Source organism: Carlito syrichta, unplaced genomic scaffold (genome assembly GCF_000164805.1).
Source record: "Carlito syrichta isolate Samal-C Ts95f unplaced genomic scaffold, Tarsius_syrichta-2.0.1 Scaffold147202, whole genome shotgun sequence".
In the NCBI taxonomy this organism is placed as follows: Eukaryota; Metazoa; Chordata; class Mammalia; order Primates; family Tarsiidae; genus Carlito; species Carlito syrichta.
Genome location: NW_007091298.1, coordinates 124,629 through 150,847, shown reverse-complemented (window position 1 = coordinate 150,847; position 26,219 = coordinate 124,629). Strand labels below are relative to the sequence as shown.

Below are 26,219 nucleotides of genomic sequence, written 5' to 3'. Positions count from 1 at the left end.
ATGCTCTTAACCCACGAAGGGTCGAGCCTCAAAGGGGGGAATGTGGCAGAGAGGGGCTAGAAACAGTGAAAATGATTCCTTTTTAAAAATTAACTGCAAGCTCCAAACCTGCTAGACATGGGACATAAAGAAATCCAAATAGCCACAGGCCACTTTCCTGGAAGTGCAAGATAGTAATCAATTCACAACTATCCCACATCCGCTCTTTGTGAAGTTATCGGTTTACAACCCCTGCTTGTCATGGATATCCTGGAGACAATTTGTTCTTTGAAAATTGGGTTTTGCTAAATACAACCTTGCAAATTCCAGAGAAAAATGTATAGTCATACAACCTGACCCCCTCCCTTACCAAAACTAACATATAAAAGCCCTTTCCTCTTTCTCCGGGTTGCTCAGCTTTGGAGCATTAGCCCGCTGAGTCACACCAGCGCTAATAAACCACTACTTCCTAAGATAGCCTCGATGTCATGGTTTTCCTGCAACAACATAGGTTACAAACCTTGTTATTTGGCGTTCTTTATAGATTGGATCTTTCAGCCAAGTTCCCTGATATCTTTTTCTTCTTTTGGAAAGGGAGAAAGGCCAAAGGCATAGGAAGCTACTGGAAGGTAAAGCATCTCTGGCCAGTATTCCTTCAGTCACAGAAGCATTTCTTCCACTTTTGCCCTATTTTTGGAAGAGAAAGCAACGCTTTTTTTTTTTTTTTTTTTGAGTTGGAGTCTCACTCTGTCACTCAGACTGGAGAGCAGTGGCCGCTCCTGGCCACTGCAGCCTCAACCTGCTGGGCTCCGGCGATCCTTCTACCTCAACCTTCCAAGTAGCTGGAACTACAGGCGCACACTACCATGCCCAGCTAATTTTTGATTTACTGTAGAGGAGAGGTCTCGCCAAGCTGCCCAGGCGGGTCTCAAACCCGCAGGTTCAGGCAATCCACTCACCTCGGCCTCCCAAAGCACTGGGATTACAGGCTGAGCCACTGAGCCCGGGGAAAGCAACGCTTTTAACAACTAAAACAGAATGTGAACTCTGTGTCAGATTTGCATACACTGTTGAAGAAGTTTAAAAGTATTCACATCTCACTCTTCTTTCTGACTTTTCCACTGGAAACTTACTCAGAATGCTAAAGCAGCCACATCTCTTAACCAGAACATCTTGTACAGCAAAACAAAAGAGAAATTTCAAACTAAAAAGAGATTTCATCACAGGGCTCATATTTGGGAAGTAACTTTGCCACCTACCAAATTTGAGTGGTTTCAAAATTAAGTCTAAATTATTCAAAGGCAAAGAATTAGAACAGAGAACTTTTATAGTAATTTTCAGAAAAACCAAAACTTGACTCTGTGCTTTTCAAGATTTGACTGCTAGAGGTTATAAAATTACTTAACTTTTAATTATATGAAAATTAATCCCTGGCCACCTAATGTGGCTTTTAATTATATGAAAAACAATCCCGGGCTACTCTGATGTGGCTGAATAGAAAGGAAAGGAGAGCAATTTTTTTTTTTTTTAAACTGGAGACATGCCGTTCATCTGCTATTGGTGGCTGGGCAGCATGATGTGTGGGAATGCACTTCACCTGTCAATGAGAAAGCCATGTGCATACATCTGCTAACATATTAGAGTCAACAAGACCCCAAACAAGAGTTTTCTGAAAAAGCAAAATATGATTTCATCCTCCCTTTAGTGCTAATGTCTGTGTGCCTCTCAAAATCTGAATATCAGAAGTTTTCTTATGTAAAATTACTTTGAATGCCTGCTCAGGTTGGTCAGCAATCGGTTTATTTAACTGGGTTCCCTGTTAAGCTTTGTAGAACCTATTATGCCCTCAACAACAACAAAAAATCTAATGAAACAATATTTTAATTCCGCATTGTTTTCTTCCGATGTATTTTAACTTTTAGTGAAATTATCTCTGACCTTGGAGAAGAACTGATGGTCAATGAGACACAAAAGGACCTTAAGACAGAAAGGGGAGAAACTGTCAATTAATGGAGGAGGCATATGCTAGGTTGGTGAGTTGAGCCAGTGCCATAGGTTTGCAAAGAACCACACAGAAATTAGAAAACAGTTTATTTATAAAGCAGATCAGGAAAGAGTATATTCATTTCTCAAGGGACAGAAGGGGCCAGATGCTTAAGGGAAACTGCTGGCAAATGCTTGCGACTGGGGTTTTTTAAGGCTTTCCTTTGGGGGGTCAGGCAACAGGAGGTGTTTGATTTACAAAGAGCATTCCTGTGGAAAGTGACAGTGGGAGGGGGTGGCTGTTTAGGACAGCAGCAGAGCTTTAGGTCATGGATTATGTAGATAGGGAGATGGGTTCAAGGTTTGGAAAACAAAGTCTTAGGACACAAATGTTAATTTTCAAATGTCCTTGGATGTAGGGAACCATAAGGCCCTCAGTTGGGAGTGTGTTGTGTATGGGTGAGATAGCAAGAGGGTTGGAGGAGAAAAATATTCTTGGGGGAGATTGCAGGAGAGGTGAAGCCTCCATTATGACCCTCCATTTCTTTCATCTCAGAGATCAGGTGGTTTGTCATGTAAACAGGAGGACTGGGCTGATAGCTAGAAACAAATCCCTGGAGCAAAGATGCAAATTATAAGACCTTGATTCCTGTTACTGAGGAGAGGTTATAGTTTTAACTTATCAGTGACTCTAGACAGAGGCGTTAATTAAGCTTAACTCAGAGCAATAGAGTTAACAGAACTATTAGAAAGTAAGACGTTATTCACTATAACAAAAGTATGAGCCAATGCCAAACTGCCTGCCCAAAATGGCTGAGGTAACTTCATTTTGGCTTTTGTCCTTTCAACATACAACATTTAATTCAGGGTTGTAGAGATCAGGGAGACCAGGACAGCCAAGAACCTGGAAAACCCCTCACATGCTGGGCTGCAAACAAGAGAAAGTTAGGTAATGGAGTAGGACCCAGTTAAAGAGTGCAGATTTTAAAAACTTGACTGACAAAAAAATAAAAGGAAAGTCAGCCCCAAAAAGAAATGTAGCCCCCATCGGCAGCTGGACTGTCACACCCAGGTCCTGAGACTCCCGGTCTCGAGGTCTGTAGTCTCACCCATGCAGCAGCCTCACACACTCCTCCACAAAGTACTACCCACAGCTCTGTGATAGAGTGCAGAGAGTTTTACTCTACTAACTTCAACTGGCGTGAAATGATAGCACCTGGTCCTCTTGGTTAGATGAGTACTTATGAAACCAAGGAAGATGTAAAAATAAGTAGAGAAAATAAAATTAGTCAACTTTACGATATTGATGATTTTGTGTTGTGTTTGTACTGGTATAACAGCACATTTTGTAATAAATGGACTTTTTTATGATGCTTAATAACGCTTAACAGATTTTGTTCTCCTACCTATATGGTTGATTAGATTTATAAGCATTTTCTAATATTTGCCTTGTCAGATTTATAAGTCTACTCTGCTAAGTGTTCACAGTTTAATTGAACATGTAGACAGTATTATAGTTTAAGGAGGATTTAATCATTGACTATTAATCAAAAACATTAAGCAAAGAAAACATAAAGTGATTATTTTTATAAATGTTATAACTTCTGCAAGCTGAGTATAAAGTTTTAAGGAGGAGAAAAGGTGCCTTTAGTTAAATTTTTTTACAGTCCTCACCTGCACAGACACAGTTAGTTTTAGCATGCAGATTAATAATTAAAACATAACATAGGCATATTCCTTTCTATGTATAAAAGTACTTTTTGAGAAATAAAGCACTAATAATTTCCACCAAAATGATTGTTACTGTTTTCAATTTAGGACTACAGGGTTGTGCAAAATGAAACTAAAATCAGAATCTATAACATCAATCAATGTATTTTTATGAAATTCAGAAGACTGTAGTGTCTCTGATTATCAGAACTTCTAGAAATTGAATATTTTGAAAACCTAACAACTTTACAGACCATTAATATAATTAACCTGAAAACTGATCTCTTACTAACAAATAATCTGTAATAACTATGAGAAAAGCTCTGTCTAGTAATTTTCCATGTTTCTGAAAGTAAAAACATCTAGGTCTAAGCAATTTTTAAATACTAAGTTTTTAGTTTAAAAAAATGGTTTGATCAGATTACCTCTATTCTGGCCAATATGAAACTCATCATTGTGTCACATGAACCCACAGACTAACACAAACATCCGCCATTTTAAGTAACTTTTCACACAGGATCTGTATGTTGAAAATGAAGCAATCTGATTCTTAAATAGGAGACAGATCCTATATAGTGTCTTTCTACAGGGTAAAAAAATCTACCAGAATAAATTATTTATTAGTCTTGGCCATTTACACAACATTCAGAGTACTGCTAGGAATATACAGTTAAAATAACATGAAAATAATCGATAAATGAGACTTAGAGAAATCAGCTGGTGTAGCTACAAAACAAAAGGCTCAGTTTTTAGGTCACGGGCCTGCAATGCCATCCATGTATGCCCGGCTAAAGGGCTGTAGTTCTAGAAATAAAAGGGAAAAATAAGATATACTTAAACCAAAAAAGTATTAAAACAAAACAATCTTAAGGTACTAAACACCAAGTATAAAAGCACAGGAAATAAACTAACCTAATGCTATAACTTTCCACTGAATTCTATAAGGAAATCTTAGACAACAGCATCGTGTTAAAAATTAATTTAAGATTTTAAAGCTCTTTAAATATTGCTAATTCTAAATAATAGTTGTGTATGTAAATAGATGACAGATACATAAATGGATGATAGGAAGTGACAGGTAGGAAAGTAGATTCTGAGGTAGATAAATTTCAAAATATTTGCCACTTGCTACTTTGCAACAGTTCTCCCAATTTTGCTTGAAAACGGAACAAGTGGCTTTTGTTCAAGTCCAAGTAAAGAGACAGGACATGTTTGGAATGAGAATCCTTTAATAACTATATTCATTTCTAGAGAACAATAAATACAGAAATTGCAAGCAGTGTGTGTAACAATAATATTTTCCTTAGATACAGAATACAGCTACTTTTATACAACTTAGGCAAACACTTTTTTCAGAAATCGGCATTGGGCAAAGCTAAACAACAGAAGGAAACGACAGGTAAAATCAGAAAATATTTACTCTGGACCCTGCAGGCAGAGGCTTCCACTAGCGGTGTCGGTTGCAGGCCAAAGGGAGCTGGGCTTGGCTCAGCTTCGTGCAGTGGCTGTCTGCGGTTGCTCAGACTGGAGCTGTTTGCCAAGGTATTCCCTAAAAAATAAGCAGGAAATAATCATCAGAATACAAGGAGCAAAGAATCACTTTCAAAATCGAGATAATATATGCTGTCGTATATCTAAAAATTATTAATAAAATAGTCCCAGAAAGCTGAACTTTTCCAAATTTCAAAAGCACCTGTGCTGTATGAATTCTACCCCATACAACACGCACAAACAAGTCATAACACACAAACTAGTGATGACTGTACTAGTACTTACGCTTAGTAACTTACAAAGTTATTACAATTGCACAAACAAGCAATTACAACGAAACATAATTACTTGTCGGGGAGAGTCTACTTTCCTCTAAAGATAAAGGTCGAGCTTATTTTCCATAATCGAAGAAGTTCAAAATCAACTTAATTATTATTCCAATGGTCTCGTACATGAAAACCAAATATCTTGCTGTTAGAGAACGCATGTATCTATACCCTGGGATGAACTCAAGAGCGTATATCAATAAATCACTGAGCCCAGGAGAAACCACTGTCCCACCGTTAACAGGAGCTCTTGTTCCAGAGTACTCACTCTGCACTGGCATGGTCTAAAACCTTACAAACGTGGTCGAGATGGACCCACAGAGCAATCCCCAGAGCTGAGTGGTAGTTCTTACACTCCACAGATGGGCAACTGTGGCTTAGAGAAGTCGTCTCCAAGCCTTTTAGATCACTCTCCTTCAGAAAATAAACATGCACTCACAGTGTGTATACTTAGCCCTAAATGCCATAAATGCTGTTATTTCCCGGACAGAAAACAATCTTTTTCCTATTTTCCTATGAAGCAGTTGCTCAAACTGCTGTTTTAGAACCAACTAGTAAGAACAAGAAAAAGTGACTTTTTAGAATAACGTTTTACATTTTCCTCATATTAAAAAAAAACAGCATGAGTTTTGGAATAGAGACATCACATCCCAGATGTGCTGGCCCCAGAGGCTCACGGCATTCCTGCAGGGGCTCGAGGAGGTGCCAAGAGAGAAGGCCATGAGCAGCAGGTACACAGTCAGTGTCAGCCCCCTCTCGCTTACCTGCCGTGTGAGCACCACCAGGAACCCACCTCTGGTGGTGACAGCAACCACTGGTAGATGGGATCTGCCTTCCTCCAAGGTCCACTTACCTACTGCTATCATCGCCTAGTTCAGAGTAGCAAAGGTGTGGAGCAAGACTGGGAAGACAGAAGCACTGGGGATGGAAGAGGGACTGTCACACAGTGGTGGAGGAGGAGCAGGGAGGAGAAGCTAGGCGCCAGTGCGTGGGAGGTGGCAGGGATCCCTCCCGAAGTCTTCGGAAGTGAGCTAGGCATTTGCATACCGTGAGGCCAACTGAAACCTCCTCTGTCCTAAAAATGGTTTACAGTCTTTTTCACCCCTCCAGGAAAGTTCCTGTGACTGACTCATCGATTCTGAGTGTCACATTAAAGTATATAATATTCTTGTGTTATCAGAAACAACCCTGACACAATTTTAACAATGCGGATCTTATTTCCAAACAGGATTTAGGAAAACAGCCGTGTCTATTTTGTGCAAAGACCAAGAGGGAAGCCATCCTATAACTTTTAATAGAAAGGAAGGGAAAAAAACAAAGAGTTTATGGTCGTTATTAATGCTGCTACCCTGGGAAAGTCTGCAACTTGAGAGCAAATAATATTTATCACAAAATTTTCAGATTTTATGTACTTTTCCTAAGGAATCAAGCGTGAAATTAGATGTGTTCTATTTCATGGAGGTCTTCAAATATTCTAATTTTGCATGTTAGCCCATTTAGTGTGGTTCCTTGAGAAACATTTCTATTATCTTTTTTACTTTAAAAAATTTTTATATTAGAGATGTGGGGCACAACTTAACTATATAAGTAGGTCACATGCAAGTGAAGTCTGGGCTTCTAGCAGATCCTGTCTCCCCCGAAAGTGGATCTGGTACCCAGTGCATTGCTCTCTTCTCTCCTCCCCCCGCCCCCAGCAGTATCTAGCATCTGCTGATCTCACCCTTGTCCTCATGTGACCAGTGATCAGGACCCACTTATGAGTGAGAAGACGCGATATTCAATTCTTTGTTTCTGTGATGGTTCACTTAGTATGGTGGTCTCCAGCTGCTCCGTGTTTCTACGAAGCCCATGACTTTGTTCTTTATAGCTGCTTGATATTCCATCGTGTATATGTACCACATTCTCTTTATCCAGTCCATTTTCAATGGACATCTGGGTTGGTTCCATGTTATTGCTATTGTGAATAGTGCTGAAATGAACATGTGTGCAGATGTCTTTTTGGCAGAACAGCTTATGTTCCTCTGCATATAATCTCAGAAGAGGGATGGCTGGATCAATTTTAGTTCTTTGAGAATTTGCCACACTGCTTTCCACAGAGGTTGAACTAGCTTACATTCCCACCAACAATGTAGATGCACTCCCTTTTCTCAGCAGTCGTGCCAGCACCTGTTGCTTATTGATTTTCAAATGACAGCCATCCTTACCAGTGTTAGGTATCTCGTTGTAGTATGATTTGCATAGAAAACATTTATAAAGCATTCTCAACGACATTGTGCCACCCTTTGATTACAATAAGCTGTAGTTCTTTCTATAAAGGGCCAATGTCAAGGACCAAGTTCTAAATGTAAATCTCCAAAGGCAACTAGTGAGAGCACATGGCAAAGCCTCTAAGAGATCAGGCGGAGAACCGCAAAGTGACCACAAAAAATCCTGTGGGTCTGGTCACCCACAAAGGTTCCCACCGGCTCCATCCCTTCCAGAGGCATGAAGATGGTACCTTCTCCATATCAGACTTCACCAATATTTAGGTGACAACAGTGAATTTTTGGAGGCCAGGGAGATAACTGACTTCTTTTATAGAAGCAACATGGTTGAAATAGGGCCAAAGCAGGATGACAGGAAAACAAAGCAAAGGTGAGTTGTCCTAGTAGTAAGTTAAAGACATACCCAGCCATGGCTTCCCAAGGCCGCAACTTAGAAGCACCCATCTTCCACTCTTGATTGTTTTCTGGTTCCTGGTCAAATGCATATATGATGGGTAACATCCTCTCCTACACTCTCATTGTTTCATACATACAAGGTAGCCAAGGGGCATTGACTTCGCGATTTGAGTACCCAACATAGAACAATCAGCACCTCCTTACCTTTGTCTGCTAAAGAGCAGTCATGAAATTTAAGATCTGTGGGAAGGACAAGGACTCACATGGATGTAAAGCATCCAACTAAGAACGGGCATGTCGAGGGCACGAGACAAAACTTTGTGAGCGGAACTGGAGGCACCATAGGTCCCAAAATGCCAAAAGCCCACCAAGGGAAGAGCCTACACAGGACCCATGGAAAGGAGAAAACCTCTTCCTCTGGCTTTCTTGAAATTGCTGTTTGTTTTGGCATGTGGGTTGTCAAAATTTTAGAGAGAACTGGACTGTGGCTTAGCTGAAAAATGTACAATAGGAAAAGATCTAACCTATACAAAACTTGGGGAAAATCAGTCCTCTGAACTTGACTGGTCAAATATTATAGTTTGCTCCCCTGATGCCAAATGGTAATGTATGGTCAATGAAAACATGCCCAAGACCAGGGGACGGAAGTCCGCCCCTCGATCCCCTGCGATCCAGGCTCAGGGGTCCTGATACCAAGGGTCAGGGCTGGAAACAAAGAATGGCTCCTCCCACTGCACTCCATTACAAGCCCTCAAGGAAGCTTTTCAATAGGCCTGCCCACACATTATCCTCCTCCACTCCAGGGCATCTCTGTAAGGTGGGAGTTGTCTTCTTCTCCACTTTACAGAAGAGGAAACAGAGCCTCCTCAGAAAACTTTAACAACTTGTGCAAGGGTAAATGAACACAGGGACAGACTGGGCTCTGATCCTATTCTCTTCCTACTGTGGGATTGCCCGGCCTCCAGTAACAGCCTAGAAAGGTGCAGAAAGCATGTGTGTCATTTGTGTGTCCTATGTTTATAGATGAGAACACAACAAGAGGTTGTAAATAATTTCTTCAGGTTAAAGCTGTATTATTTTCAGGCAAAAGGAAAAACTAACACGGATTTTACCTCAGGGGGTTATAATGTATCTGGAATGAAGTATGCAAAAAGAGTTTCAGTCTTTCTTTTTATACATAAAGATCAATACAACAATAAAAGTTCAACTTATAATTCACTCAAAAGGTGCCCAATTTTTATCAGCAATCTACAGGATTGTGACATTAAATCTTTGCTTCTACTATGTAAGAGGCAAAATTTGAGAAGTGTAATTTTTTTTTCTCTTTAACTTCATTCATAACTAAAGTCTCTTGAGAATCCAAAATTCCTGAAACTGAAAAAAAGGGCAGTCTGAAAATCTACATCCTTTTTTAAAAACCCAAGTACAGAACAGCTCACAAAGGATATCACACTGTATGCTGGAAAAGGATTCACCTCTGACTAAAGAGTACTGAAAAATTACTTGCCAGTTTCACAAGTCACCACTAAGACAGCACCTAGGTTCTACTCTACTAGAAGCTAGGGCACCAGGATGCATTTACTGGGCTATATTAACCCTCAAAACAGCAGAAAGGCCTTCACTGTATTATAATTAAGTCCTATCCTTTCACAGTGTGTCTAATTGTTTAAAGCGTCAAACATTTTTATTCTTTCTTTAAAACTGTAATTGAAAACACTGACTACAACTGTATTATAACATGCCCCCTTCACCTATATAACTTGAAACACATGGTAACTTCGGCTATATAATTTAGTGCCAGAAAAAACTCAATTTTCTACTGACAAACATATTAATCAATGAAAACTACAAAGTCTCTCTTATTTTCCTTTTTTTGGCCTTGCCAGCCACAAAGCCAAGTAGAAAACCCATTGTTAACTAAGATAGGAAACAGGCAGGACTAATTTCTAAAATGAACATCACAAGCCAGCCAGGGCCAGCCGAGCCCAGAATGGCACCAAAAGCGACTTCTGCTTGTCCCTTTGGCTCACTATAAACATTTTTATACTGCATTAGCATGCTAGATGATGCATCCACTAGCACCATGACAGTGTACAGTTACCCCAGCAAAGCTCCTTCTCCCCAAGAGGTTACCCTATACAGTTTTAAAAGGGAAGGAACTTTAGACTCTGGGAACTCCCTGCCATTTCCTGGGAAACCCATGAATAATCTAGCCCTTTTAGCAAATAATCAAGAGATGGGTATAAAAATCAAACCTCAGAAATATATGGTTGCTGACCAGCCCAGGTTGCTCTGCCTTTGGAGCCTGTTCTCTGTCATTTCAATAGCCTCCCTTTTATTTCCCAACGGAAGTCCCAGCAATGCATTTGAGGGTCTGTTTCTTTTTTAAAAATTTACTTTTCGTCTCCTACTTATGGCTCATGCTTGAATTCCTTCCTGTGCAAAGCCAAGAATCTACTTGGCCTCTCGGGCCAAACCCCAGTTTTGGGGTTTGCCTGTATCATCTTTCTTGACGACCTTGGTGGGACCTCAAATCTGGGGTCCCCTAGCTTGTATCACTACTATCATTTTTGTGATGACTAAACTTTGGCCTTTTTTCTTTACCTTGCCAAATTCTTAACTTTTACTGTGACTCATTTTCCAGTCGAGCTCTGGCATCACATCACATCACAGATAAAGAAGGAAAATCAACGCCTTTTAGGACCCTGTAAAGCTGTCTTTAGGGACACGGGCACCACTGAGGTCTGCCCTGATCCATGAAGTTTCAACTACAGATCAAGAAAGTTGGCTTCCTTATCATTCAAGCTGCCATTTCCTTTACTGCTTTCAAAATTCCTTAGATAACTCTAGCTGACTAATTGTCCCTCAGAAAATCTTTGCTCTACCTATACCCTCCCACTTTTCTGGACCAAATCAGTGTAAATCTCACATGTATTGATTTATGGTTTCTTGTAACTTCTATCCCCCTAAATTGTATATAACCAAACTACGATTCAACCATGAGGGGCACACATTCTCAGGACAATGGGCCCAGGCCACTCACATTTGGTCCCGAATAAACCATCTTAAATATTTTACAGAATTTGGCATTTTTCATCAACATTTGTACTATTTGCACTAGTCTTCTTTCAATGAGTAAATTGTTTCATAACTAAACTCATAATAGTCTTAGAATTCTATTTCCTACTCTATGAGTTTATCATAATAATCCATTAAAATTACAATTCAGTCATAATTATGTATTTCTTAACCTTTACCAAGACTGTTTTGGAAAACAAGTTGGTATAATATAAATCATGAACAAACTATTCTTTTCTAAATATATAAAAACGATTTATCTCAGAAAATATGAACATTATAGTTATTTATAGTATGGTTGTACTTGATAAAGAGGAAAAATAGATTGTAAGCGATTTTATACAGTCCTGTTTTCTTTAATGTTAACTCACTACTTTAGTTATAAATTTAATGACTCCTCCAGCTTGTATCATGATTTTGAATATTAAACGCAAAGCAAATTTTGTTTTTATGAACTGAAGAAACAAAAACAAATTTTGTTTTTCCTACATAACAACTGAACCATGTAAAACTCACAGTGCTCTCTCTCATTGGCATCCATTATAGAAACATTTACATTCCAAAAGTAAGTACTCTCCAGTTCAACTATTTCCATAATATCTTAAAATCTCAACCAAGGAAAAACAGTATTTAATATCACATAAAAACAAAAAACAAACAAAAATCACACCACATGCCATTTTTTAGTGCCTGCTATTTACTAAGCACTACACTAACTTACTGGCATGCATTTTCTTGTTAACTCTTCACAGCAGAGGCACAGCTAAGCCCCATTTTATGTTATGTAACCAAAATTTAAATGACATGTTGCAAGAGTAGGATAATTAGTTAGTGGCAGGGAAGCATATTTGTACCCAAGTCTGATTTTAAAACTCACAGTTTTCATGACTACACGGTACTGTCTCAAAGCACATTATTCTACCTCCCACTGCTGGAGACATACTATTGTATACAGGTGAAAATAAAGAGCTCAAGACCATCACAATGTGAATCCTCTATTTTCCCCAACCTATTTTCATAATGACTAGCCATTTCATTTTCTAACAGCATTAAAATTAGAAAACTCTAAAAGATCAGCAGTCTCCTTAAATAGAAGACCCACTGGGGGAAAAAAAAAAAAAGAGGTCAGTGATCCTAAAAGTCTATTTTAGTGTCTATTTATGAAAGTTGTAGTCCTGAGAATTAAAAAGTACATTTTATTTTATTTATATATATATATTTTACTTTTTTAATTTTAAAGATGTGGGGTACAATTCAGGGTTAGGTACATACATGGTCATCATACAGGTGAAGTTTGGGCCTCCCACTGGTCCCCACTTTGCCTGGTTTGGGATCAGGTACCCTTATGGGTATTATGCATTCCTCCCGCCCACTAGCAGTGACCCACTACTGCCAATTCCTTTCTTATAGTATTATGATAAATGTTCAGGGTCTACTTATGAGTGAGAACATGTGGTACTCGGTTCTTTGCTTCTGTGATAGATCACTGAGTATGATGAACTCTAAATCCATTCAAGTTGCTGCAAAGTCCATAAAGAAAAGAAAAATATACACTTTTTTAAAAATTGCATTAAAGAGTGCATCCTAAAAGCAATTTATGTAAAAAAGCAATTTTTAAGTCATTTTTCCTACAGGAATTCCAGTAATCAAATCTTTTTTCACTAGTTATAAAATCTAAATACCACTAGCCAGATCCTGAGTTTTTTTAAAATCTCTGACTATGCTTATGAATAGTCTTCTTTACCTATCATTACAAGCTCTATCACAGATCAGCATCTTACAAGCTTCATTCTTCTTCTAATTGTATGGTTATTAAAGGCAGGCAATTTGCTGAGCTACTCAGAGCATCAGAGCTGGCAGTAACACTCCTTTTTTCCTTTTAAATGATGGTTCCTGATCAGTACATAATCACAATGCAGAGCACACCCCTAATTGGCCACACCACATACAAATCCAGTAATGCAATGTGCAGTGCAGGAGAAATATCTGTGTTGGTACAAGAACTTCTAACAAGAAAATTTATCTTATATTCATTACAAATATAGCATGCAAGCAAAGTCCACATTTAGGTCCTATAGACTCTACATTTAAGTCTTCTTATAGGCTCTTTTTTCTCGAATTATATTTAGAATGTAAGACTAAGATGGCATGAAAGCAGAAAGGGTGTCTGGTTTACCTTCTTCCACTATTTAGATCAGCGCCTGGCATAAACTAAGAGATCAATGACTATCGAACGAAAAGTACTTGAAGAGTTGACAGGGAAATTAGACTTGGAAAAAGATGTATTTTTATCCTAAAGGAAATGTGCCAAAACAGCAGCAGACACAAAGACTTCAGCAATCAGACCTACCAACTATTCCATAAACTAAACCAGCCTATTGCTGCAGAATTGCTCAAAGAAAATTTTAAATTACTTTTAATTAGAGTCTGCTTATGACATATGAAAACTCAACCAAATCCACATTTAAAAAATATTTTTTAAATAATTTTTAAAATTTATTTTTCCCCATCCCATAAATGAAAGAAACAATATTTTAGAAGGTTAGTTCAATGTTTTAATGCTATATAGTAGAAAGTAAATTAAATCAACTTTATAATTAAACTTAAAAAATCTCCTAATCTTCAAAATTATTCTGTAGAGAATCACTTCCCCACATGATATGCAAAAACTAAAATAAACCAAACCATGTGGGCTAGTTGTTTCCTCAATATGAATTATAATCACCTGAAATGAGTTATTTAAAGAATAAAGTAGATTGTGCAACTTTGGCATACTACGTACAAGGTGACAAGGGGTTTTTTGTTCGCCTCACTTTGTTTGGTAACTAAGAATATTAATTACAAACCTGGGAGATCACTGGCCTCCTCCCCCTTACTTCCCCTCCATATCCAACTGGTACCCAGTTCTTGTAGATTCTCTCTCTTCCACATACTGACTCTCTCCCACCCTCTTCACCCCATCCTGCCCTACTTTGTGAATGCCTGTATACTCCACGGTGGGACTAGAGCTGTGGCCTCCTTACTGGCCTTTTTCCTCCAGTCTTATACCCTCCAATCCAGTAGCCCCACTGTCTCTAAACTGGTCTTGCTAAAATGGCACTTATTTTCACTCTCCGTAGGTAGTTTTCCACAGCCTTCTGGAAAGAATTCAAACTTCTTAGCACAGCAAAGATGGTTTTTCGTGATGTGGTCACTTACGTATGTCACCAACTGTATTTTAAGCTTCATAACCAGACTCTAGCTATCTGGAATCACGGTAATTCCCCAGCTGGGTGGGATCTCTCTACCTGGATGTGTTTGTACACAGAGCTCATTCTCTCTAGTTCAGCCCCTCTCTCCCAGCTGTGCTCTCCCTCTCCTGGCTACTTCCTCCTGATCTGTTAACAGTCCCCACCGCCCTCTGCCAAGAACCTCTCTGGGCCTGGGCTGGCCCCACTCTCCATACGGCCGTGTGTGGCTCTTTCCCACGGTGTTATAGTGAAGCTTGTACTCGCTGCCTTCTGTTACAGAATGAACACTCTAGCTTTCCCTTAGAAGAAAAACAGCAAAAGTCAGATTTGCTGGAGCTTGGAAATCCAATATCAACTTTAACGGTATGTGATGAATGGACCTACCAACTACTATTACCAACCTTCTCTGTCCAACACTCTAGTTTTCAAATTAAGTTAAAATAAATTTTACTTAAATGGAATCCACAGCTATTTTTTTAGTTAATAAATGAACAGAAGTGGTATAACCACTTCAGTGGTTTTAAGTTCTTAAGCATTTCAAACATCAAAACTTAAAAATTCTTGGCAATGCTATGCCATAAGAATGACCAAACATTAATTTTCAAGAAATGATAAACAAGTGATCACAAAACTTTCCTAAAACTCTCAAAGGAAGGGGCTTTAAAAGGTCCTAAACCCCAAGCACAGTCACAGCGTCCTCAATGACCTATGCCAGGGGAGTACGTCATATAACCCCCTCAAAGTCTAATACTCAAAATCGAAGTGATTATTTATCATTTTAATACGTAAGAGTATACAGCAGATTTATAAATCCTGTGGAAAAGCTTGCTAGTGTTCCCCAATATCCCTTTGTGCTCCTTCTTCCTCCATAACAGAACCCCTGAATTTTGGGAGGACACATGGTCTACTAAAGACTTAATTTTCCAGTTTCTTTGCAGCTGCAAGCAGCCAATGACTAAGCAATGGCTAAAAAGGTGTAAGTAGAGGTGTTGAGGCCAACTCCTAGGAGCCTTCCCCCTGCCTGAACACTGACACCCACCTGCAGCCATGAGGATGAGGGCCACACCCCAGGGATGGCAGCACACTGAGCTGGAAGAAGCCCGGATCCCTGAGCGGGACTAGTTCTGAACCGCCCATCCCACACTTTGCTGTGAGACAGAAACAATACAATCGCTATCTTATTTAAGCTGTGGTCATTTGGGATTTCTGTTACTGTTAGCTGAATCTATCCTTCTAATTAGTTCTCCTGACTAGAAATACTAGCATCTACATTATGGACACATGACGCTTTAACGTAAGTGTATGTGACTAGATCAGTCAATCTGGGATTTAAATATACATAGGTAACAGTTTACCTACAAACTTGAATAAAACTAGACAGATGGCAGCAGAACTCAGATTATTTTTTCAAATATGGAAATTCTGAAACTCTCTGCTATGGCTTAAATATTTGTTCCCTCCAAAACTCATGTTGAAATTTCATCTCCAATGTGGCAGTATTGAGCGGTAGAGCCTTTAAGAGGTGACTGGGTCAGAAGGCAGAGCCCTCATGAACAAATTCATTCATTCATGAATTAATAGATTCATGGTTATCATAGGAGTAAGATGGCAGCTTTATAAGAAGAGGAAGACAGACATGAGCAAGTGAGCACGCTGTCCCCTGGCCATGAGATACCTGTGTCACCTTGGGACTCTGCAGAGTCCCTATCAGCAAGAAGGCCTCACCAGGGGCAGCCCCTCAACCTTTGACATCTCAGTTTCCAGAACTGTTAGAAATCAAGTCCTTTCCTGTATAATTTAGTCAGTTTCTACCCAGTTTCAGGCATTCTTTTTGAAGCAACAAAAAACAGACTAAGACATGGTGGACTGTCTCAACATGCAGCAGTCTTGACACAATTTCCACCTGACAGTTTAGCTGTCATCTCTTGCCCCTCTTCTAACTCTCATCCACACAGACGAGCAGAAAGGCTGACTGCGATACCAGGTCATAACTAACAAAATAAAGTTTAACAACAAACGGCACAGAAAATCTTCAGTACCTCAGAAAATAGTCAGCAAGGCTAAAATAAATTATGAACATATAATATTATCACCTACTCCAATTGGGAGACTAGCACGATTTAAGAAAAAGAAAGAACAAAGAAGTGGAAAACAAACAAAAATATTTGCTGAGAAAAAAAATTCCAGAGTATAATGATTTGCTTTTATATTACCTTTTGTAAAAAGCTCTGAGTTTCAAATCATGTTTAATGTTGCTCTAAAAACATAATATATAAGCAACTTGGTCTGAAGAGTACTAGTCATTGACAAGAAATCATTTAGTGGGAAAAATTAAGCAATGTTTTAACTAGCAAAATATAGAGTAAATCAGAATTGCTTTAAACATTTTAGTCAACAACTTATATTCAAAACAACCCAAAGATCATTCATATACAAAAATTAATACAAGGCACCCTAACAGTTAACAGAAATAGAATTTATCTCTAGCAGTTCTGGAGGTTGAGAAGTCAAAGGTTGAGGGGCTGCATTCGGTGAGGCCTTGAAACTACATAAAGTTATCTGTTATACAGACACATCTATACTTTCGTATTTAATATCAACCTAGATTAGATACCCATAATTTACCATATTTGCTCTCATTTAACATGATATAAAGACAAAATAATTTCTACTAATACTTTTCTCCACAATGGAAGCTTTTTTTCCTTAAAGCTTCAACTTAGAAATTTATTTCAGGAAACTAACTGGTCCTTACCTGATACAATACACAAAGTCTATTCTTATACAGTAATAATTTTTTAAGTATATATTTAACAGTTTAAATTTAAGGTCCTTAATTTTTTTATTTCCACAGATAACAGTTACAAGATTAAAATGAAACAAGACCACCAAATTCTGAATTGATTCTAGTCTACCATGCTACTAAGAGGAACTTCAGAATACTAAAGAACAAAAGCCCAAACAACTAAAATATTCTATCATCAGCAAATAATTTCTGTATATTTGAAACTCTAAAGCATAAAAAAAGAGAAGTATGAGAAGCATTACATCAAAGAGACTACAAACAATAAAAAGGTGTCTTAAAAAAAAAATTATGGCCAGGCGTAATGGCTCACACCAGTAATCCCAACACTTTGAGAGGCAGCGGCGGGAGGACTGCCTGAGCCCAGGGGTTCTAGACCAGCCTGGGCAACTTGGCAAGACCTCGTCTCTACAAAAAAATCAGAATAATTAGCTGGGTGTGGTGGCGCGCGCTGTGGTTCCAGCTACTTGGAAGGCTGAGGAGGAGGGATCATCTAAGCCCAGCAGGTCAAGGCTGTGGTGGCCATGAGTGTGCCACTACCCTACCACCTGGGTGGCAGAGTGAGACTCAAAAAAAAAAAAAAACAAAATGCATGAAGAGAAATAATAAAATACAGATAATTCCAAATACAGGTACTTGAGAAGGGAAAAAACAAGTCTCAAAATTGCCAGGTTATTAATCACTAGTTGTAAAAAGTTCTTAAACAGATATTTTTAATATAGGTTTAATATTTTTAAATATTCTAAACTACTTTATTTAATGTTAATAACTCATTTTTTGACTATAGTTAAATAAGCATAACAAGCAAAGTGATTCAATGAGACAGAAATCACCCCCATGACTTAGAAAGCCGATATATATATGTGTATATATATATTTAATTTAATCTGTAAAATGTGAAGGCTATGATGACAGTTACATTTATTTGATTAAAATGCTTATAATTCATATTCTGTCTACTTATAAAATGATTTGGGAGATGCTTAACTTAGGGTTTAGGAGCCATGCATAGCTCAGCTGTCCTTAGAAGTCATTTTATTAACACAGAAGAGGTAAGTCACTTTCCCTTTCGGTGGCAACAAAATCATCACTCTAAACCTAAAGGCAAGTTGGAAAATGGGGGTGAAAAGCTCTTTCCATCAGCGAAGAGCCAGAAGCAGCAGGCAGTGATTAACTGATGCAGAAAGAAGGCAAGCCAGGCAGTCAACCTACGGAGTTGATCCATTAGTCCCGAGTGTGGAAAAGGAGCGTTTAAGTGCTGGGCAGGACCTGCACAATGCCAAATGTTCTGCACAAAAGTTCCCCTACCACTACTGGATAAAATCTACTCTTCTTTTATTGGTCCCTTAGAAGATTGTGTCACAGTCCCTGGCAACAGTTCTTTTTTCTTTTTTTTTTTTTTTAAAGACTTGGTGTACAGGTAAATTTGAGCCTTCCTTCGCCTGGTTTGAGATTAGGTGCCCTTATCAATGTTATGCCCCCGCCTCTAGGCGGCAGTTTCCAGCTACTGCCAATCCTTTTCCTATTGTATTATGGAGAGTGTACAGGGTCCACTTATGAGTGAGAATATGTGGCACTCAGTTCTTTGCTTGATCACACATCACTTTAAGAACTTCATGGAAAACACAGACCCTTCCCCCACTGCGCACAGTTTGAGGTAGTTAATTCATAACTTCCTGGGTGAAGTCCCCAGTTCCACACATACTTTTGGGGGGCAATCTCATCCACTTCTGTGACTTCAATTCCACAAATTCAGTTCTCACTCTGCTTCCTGTCATTCCAGGAAGACGCCCGTAGCCCTCAATGTGGCAAGAAAGGCTCCCCTACCCCCGCAGCCTCATCTCTTCCCACTCTCCCCTTCAGAACTCCAGCCTTGGTCTCACACAGGCTAATATCCACACGGCACCTGTGGCGACCGAGTACCTGAAGTGGGCGTGGCTGATGTGAGTGACAAGTGTCGACTATAAAACTCCTGTGAGATTCTGAAGACTCAATGTGAAAAAAAAGAATGGAAAATACCTCATTAAAGTTTTCTACATTGATACGTTGAAATGATAATGTAGATATACTGGATTAATAAAATATATTATTAAAATTAACTTCACTATTTCTTTTTGCTTTTTAAAATGCAGCTACTTGGCATCTTTCAACTTCTCATGTGTTCTGCATTTGTGACTCGTGTCATATTTCCACTGCTCTAAGCAACGGAGTCTGTGCAGATCTGCCTGAGTAGTCCCCTTCTGGCGACATCATTCTCCGTGAGGTCTGCTCGGAGTTAGGCATCGAATGTGAGCCAACAGGAGAGCCAGCAGAGTCCAAAGCCCTGCCCTCCGAGAGCCAGGGACACCTCCATGCGCTCTTCCCATCTCTTCCACTGACGCTTTCTGTGCCCTCTTCCCTTCCTCCTCACACCCAGCTCCTGCCTAAGACCTCAGTACAGGCATCCTCAGTTCACCAGGAAGAGTTGAACGTCTCACTCATCTTTTCCCAAGCCATGGAGAGCTCAGCCCTACCTCAGCATGTAACACACCACGCTGTCTGTCATCTTCTGTCCTTGTCAATTCTCCGGCTAGCCAGTCTGTAAACCCCCTGAGGGCAGAAATGTACATCTCCATAGCCTAGAGCAGGATCTGACACAAAACAGGCACTCAATCAACCTTTAATGAACAATTAATAACTAACACAATTCAAACTTGTGCTCCAGTTCTGCTGGTGGCAGATGACTGACAGCTAGAGAACCCAGGGCAGGAGCTGAAATCCTTTGGGCCAGAGCAGACGCCTTCTTCACACCCCTCCCCCACAACCACAAGAGACCAGTCCCAGCACAATTTTTTTTTTCAGTTGTACTTTGTGTCTTTAAATTATGACAATCAGACCAGAGAAAAGTGAAGTCGATATTTTGGAAGAAAGGAAGAAGAAAGTTCGAAGCAGGTTAACTGTATACTGGTTACCAACTTGGCTAAGTCTGGTAAGATAGAACACGCCCCACCCAAACACACACACATTACATGATGTAGGTTTATTACTTGCAGACAGGCAGCCAGGAACAACAGAAGCCTAATATTCACAGTGGGCCAGTCCCCCAGGGCTCAGGAAAGCTGCCGGGAGCCGATGGCGTCTCAGGTGCATGTGCCGCACTTGCACAGCAACTGAAGGACTCCAGAAAGTAGACCACCCTGGGACTTACACCATGGGTTCCACAAGACATGCTAGGCTAGTATGTTGAAGGATGTCCCATTCAGGGGTTGGTGGGGTGTGGAACAGGACCCAGGCTGCTCTGGCAGTCCCTCCCTATGTTAGGATGTTACATTCCCAGCACACGCTACAGTCCTTCTTGAGAACCGCAAGCAAGAAGGGGAAAGAGACTTAGTCAGTCCAAGACCGCCCAAGAACTGTCCTGCAGAAAAGGTGGCCAGTCCAAACACAGGTTTGTGGAAGCCCTTCAAAGGCTTCCCGGGAGCGGGCCTCAGGCACCATCCTAGTCGAGGTCATTCCCCCACCCTGGCTTCGCTCAGCAGGTAGAGGCAAGACGATCGGCCAATGACCAGACCGGGCAGGAAGCAAGAGAGCTTCCCGCACTCAGGAGTTTAGGGAGGCCTACCCAGAATGAGCCAGCTAGATGTGGAAAGCCGAGCTAGAACTTCAGAAAGGCACAGTGTAGCCTGCTACTTTGGAGCAACAGGGTCTTGGGCAGAAAAGTCAGTCACAGAAAAGAACGAGGCAGACAAGGTACAATGTGAGAAACCATGTGGGGAAGAGAGATGGTAAAAGCTGCTACTACCTTGTTTCCTATCAGACTCCTGGTCCCCAGTTTCAATGGGATGTGTGACTTCACCTAACATTAGATTCTGTGAGCTACAGAACAACAGAAGCCTAGGATTCACAGTTGGCCAGGCCCCCAAGGCTCAGGAAAGCTGCCGGGGGCTGATGGCATCTCAGTTGCATGTGCCTCACTGAGGTCCTGGCCTCTTTCATGACCTGATAATCCTAGCATCTCCTTATATTTAAGTTAGCTTGAGTAGGTTTTTGACTTTGCAAGCAAAACCATTCCTGAAGAAGATTAAAAAAACAAACAAACAAGAAAAAAGTGTTTAATCTTAGTTTAACCACGAGATACTCTTTCACTTGTAGGATCAATTACATTCTTGTTTTGTTCTGATGGAACTCTAGTGGCTAACTTATTTCTGTAGTTTTATCATTTACAATATTTCTTAGTTAAATGTACAACTTCTTCAGAAACACTGCAAAGATTTTTTTTTAGATGATCATTCAAGAATCAGTTTTTACCATCCCATCAATTTTACCAAAAACATAAGCCACTGTGAATATGATCAGTACACCGCATCAATGTGCCACAGTTACACTAGAGAACATTGCTCTTCTGAAGAGACCTGAGTTGCAGTGCTCAGGGTTGAAGGGTCAAGTATGCCACTTATTCTCAAATGATTCAGAAAGAGAGGGAAGAACACACACATATGCAGAAGTGTCAAAACTGGTGACTCTAGGTAAAAGCAACTTTTCGATAGTTAAAATTCTTTCCAATTACAAAAGTAAAAAAATAGATAAATAAAAGACTAAGCCTCATAAGAAAACGATTCCTTTTCACCCTTCCCTTTTCCATCCACCCGCAAGAATGAAAGTTCCACCCTGCAGGGGGAGGGGAGAAGCAGGCTACTTCATGACCTTGTTGAGCTGCGGTAGGAGCTCGGGATTTGGATTTGCCAACACTTAGAGTCGAAAGATAAAAGCCTTACTTATTCAAATACAAACCCGAAAAGATAAAACTGACATTCAGAACACTGTGATTATGCTAAGTCTTCCTGAGATACTGAGACGAGGCACATGACTTCAGAGGCAGTCTTCGGGTGCTAGCGCCACCCCTCACAGCCTCCCAGCTTCGTTCCTGGCGGTACTGCTGTGACTCTCCACTTGGTGCTTGCTCACAGACAGCCTCTCCCTGGAAGTCCTCCCTCCACTCCAGCCACATCTGCACAACGAACTCCTTGATCCTTAAGATTTGACACAGCACTGCCTCCTTGGGCACAGTTCCCAAGCTCCGGTGACACCTAGACACACTTCTGCCATAGTCCTCATGACACAGCACTGAAACTGTGTGCTACGCCTGTATTTTTTACTTCATATTTCTCTAATTTAGCACGTATTGAATTATCGAACAAGTAATCCTGTTCATGCCTAAATTAGAGACAATTACAGAGATAAAAGTAAACGCTCCCTTAACTGAGAAAGGAGCTGGATACAAATGGAGAACAGTGTTCAAATCTTACACTTAAATGTCTTCTTAGAAGATATTTCAGGGATATCTAGTAAGGCAGGAAAAACCGTCACCCAAGAGACTTCAGTTCCGACTTCTACAGAAATCGAGCCTTTCGGTCTTAAGGAAAATGAGGCAATAAGAGAACAGCTCCTACCAGTACGAGGGATCCAGGAACGGGCTGCAGAGCTTTGGTGTGAGAAGTCTTCATCTTTTAGGAAAACCTCTGGCCCTTGTACTAACGCTGTGGCACCGTTAGATTGAATTCATTTTTTAAAATATAAGAACAGATGATAAACTTCATTTGATGCATATGAGGGGGTTTAAGTTTAGAATATTTAAAAAACCGCTGCATTACTGCATAATTCTTTTTACAATATAAATTTAATAAAACTTTAAAGAATATTTACATTGAAAGGTATCTTTCTGAAGCTGACAGGCTTGTCACCACCCCATCCCCCTACCCCCACTTTTTGGACAAATTCCTCAGGTTTTTACTAGTGACAAAAACGTGTCAATTCATTTTCACTACCCATGAAGTATTACTCCCCCCATCAAGATGTAACAAACACCTGGGTGGCAAACATAAAAAGGAAATCTAGACAGGATAACTCTTTTATAACTTCTTATTCTGCTGGAGAAAAGGTTGAAAAAGAATCTAGAAACAGACAGAAAATTCTACATGAGATCCTCTACCTACAAAATTCAGTGTTTCTTTCCTGAAGTCCTGAGCTGTCCATATGCACGTATTGTTGCTTCTGAATTAGAGGGTGATTACACTTAAAATCATTCTGTAGGAGAAAAATGACGACACTTTATGATGTTACATGTATGAACTGAGAGTACATTAACAAGTTATCTAGAGTAAGTATTTTGCAAATTTTAAAATATAAAAAAATCCAGTACTGAGCAAAAGAACAATGGATACGCTGGGAATGCCAGAGTGGGCACTAAAAGATCAGAGGGCTGTGTGTGCCACCAGGAGGGAGACCCCTGAGTGGGATGGGCCCGCTCAAGGCCTCTGAGCCAAGGGATCCTGGCGGGTGCCAACTGTCCCCTCCCTCCCCCCACTGCTCTCCCAGACTCACTTGGATAATAATGGATAAACACAGATGCAAAGGGAAAGAAGAGAAACGCTGGCTATTCTAAGACCCACAATTCAAAGAATAATTTTGAAAAACATAAAATTATAAAAAATAATTACATAAGTATTTTCATCTGTTATGTAACTATCTATCCGTGATAAACTCCAATTTATCTCTACATTATCAAGAAACTTAATACTTAACTCCTTACAACAGAATCAAAATCAAGATCCATAGCCAAGCCAGTCCCATAATTTCTTAAGTATCTAATTCACACTTAAAATGTAATTTTGATATTATACTTAGGGCTTGTTACATTCCCTGTAGAAACCAATATGTGTTAACTTTAATGTCTCTCAAATTACAATTTAGTCTAATAAATAGAAACTTTAAAAATAATACAATATCAAAACTCTAAAACTCATTTAGGGTAGAACAGTAAAAGGAAATCCAGAATGTGCTGGAAATGTAAAAGTGTGGCCGGGCACCCACGACTGGAAAACACCCAGGGATAAGGGGAAGGGCCGCCACTACCCATCCATAATTATGCTTTAATTATTTTCAAATAATATTTCCCTGGAGAATGCTAACATATCATTTATAAAAACTCATTTCAATTTAAATCAAACTAATGTCAAGAGAAAACAAAGTCAACTGTGTCTTTAAGTTCTCACTCGGTGTGAAGTAAACAATTCCAAGAGAATTTTATATGATCCAATCAATAGACATTTTCAGAACACCAGCAGCATATTTTAGGCAAGTAGAAAAGCAGTCTTTGCTATCATGGTTTAATACAGACAACTAGGTTGACTGAATAAAGATACTAATCCAAACTTTTTACATTTGGGGATACACTTTTGCAGATGATTATTTTCCAAATGGTTCTATTTAGTCTCGTATTAAACTGATATTGAAATAAGTTGTTATTAGTTGAGCAACTTTAATTCTCTGGCACACAGAGCCACAGAAATTTACAAGTCATAAAAAAATTTAGATGTCACATGAGAATTCTAGTCTTCCTTCATATGAAAATTTCCTTATGAGGAAAGTGCAGAAAACTGTGGACACTCAACTTCTCCATTAAATACAAAGGAAATTCATCATATTTAAAGCATCAAAGTTAAAATAGTTTGGCAAATAATTAGAAAAGGGACGAAAAAAAGAATACTCTCTCATCAGTCAATGACAAAGAGTGAATAAACCAGTCTGTTTATAAAGACATATATATTCTCCCTCATATAATCACACATGGAAAAATGTACTATGAGACTAAATTTGGTTCCTAAATTTAAGAAAAAGTCAAATTTTAAATATTTCAACTTTGATGTATGATCATTTGAACAATAAAATTTCTCAACCAAAATATTACCTCCACTAGCAAAGGGAAAATGTCAAAATTCTAGTTCACACACATCTTTTCTTTCACAACAGGAATACACAATTAGAAAAACAAACAAGAAAACTACTAAATCCAAAAACAAGCTCTTCAAAAGAAAGAATTATCAAAATGAAAATATTTCTTATTAATAAAACAAGAATTATATTTCAACAATGCTAACTTCAATAAAAAGAGAAAAAACTATGACTTTCACAGGAACTTTAGAAAACCATCTGGCAAAAAAAAAAAAAAAAAGGCCACTGGTTGCAACAGCTTTGAATGCTATTAAATGCCAACATTCTTTAAATTAATTTCACAAGAGAGACATAAGCAAACTGAGAGACACGAAATTATCAAATAATTCACTTATGCTGAAAAACTCTAGCTCAAGGCAAAGTGAAACAAGGAGAGAACTCCAGTGGAGTAGTCTATGTTTTACTGACAAAAGTTTTTCCTCCTGCTAAATAGATAAAAAACATCTTGGAGTACTCTCTCCTTTGATTCCATTCTTCCTGCACCAAGGATATTAAAAAAAAAAAAAAAAAAAAAAGTAAAAACACTTTCAGCCCATCAAAATCTGCCAGAACTAGCTCTGAAATTTGCCCAAGCGCACTCAACATTTATTGTCTAGTCCAAGCTGTCAGCCATATGAACCCTAGACCAACATGAAAGCCAACTAGAACGCTTTTCTTGCTTCACACTTATCCCTGTACAATCCATTCTCCAGAACGTGCTCAAAGTGATGTTTTAAAAACTTAAATGAAATCTCATAATTTACCCACCTAAAAGCCTTTTGATGGTTTTCAATTCATTTCATTAAAAGTCAACTGACAGCTGATAAGACGTTACGTGATCAGGTCTCTGTCTATCCCTCCCTAACCACATTTTCTCATGCGGGCCTTTGCACTATCATTCAAATCAGAGTTTCCCAACCTCAGCATTGCCATATAGGGCCAGACACTCCTTTAACGTTGGGGGCTATCTGTGCATTGCAGGATGTCGACCTGCAGCCCTGGTCTTTACCCTGAAACAGGAGCACTTCCACCCCAAGAGTTACAACCAAGTAAGTCCCCATACATTGCTCTAAACAAGCCAAACTCATTCCTGCTTCACAGCCTTCTTCCCCTCTCATTCCCCCTACCTGAAATGCTTCCTACTCTCAATAATTGAGCTGTATGGATGTTTCCTATCAGCCTAAGTGCTTGGCCTACTCAAAGAGGCCTT

General features: G+C 39.4%; 1 protein-coding gene across 1 annotated transcript in view; it reads right to left on the bottom strand.

Moving 5' to 3' along the window:
• Window positions 1-4,881: 4,881 nt before the first annotated feature.
• Window positions 4,882-26,219, bottom strand: part of ATP6V1H (ATPase H+ transporting V1 subunit H) — a 106,299-nt gene continuing 84,961 nt past the window's right edge. Inside the window, exon 13 of the mRNA XM_021708774.1 lies at window positions 4,882-5,221. Coding sequence (XP_021564449.1) covers window positions 5,161-5,221 — 61 coding nt within the window. The 3' untranslated portion in view covers window positions 4,882-5,160. The remainder of the gene's footprint in view (window positions 5,222-26,219) is intronic.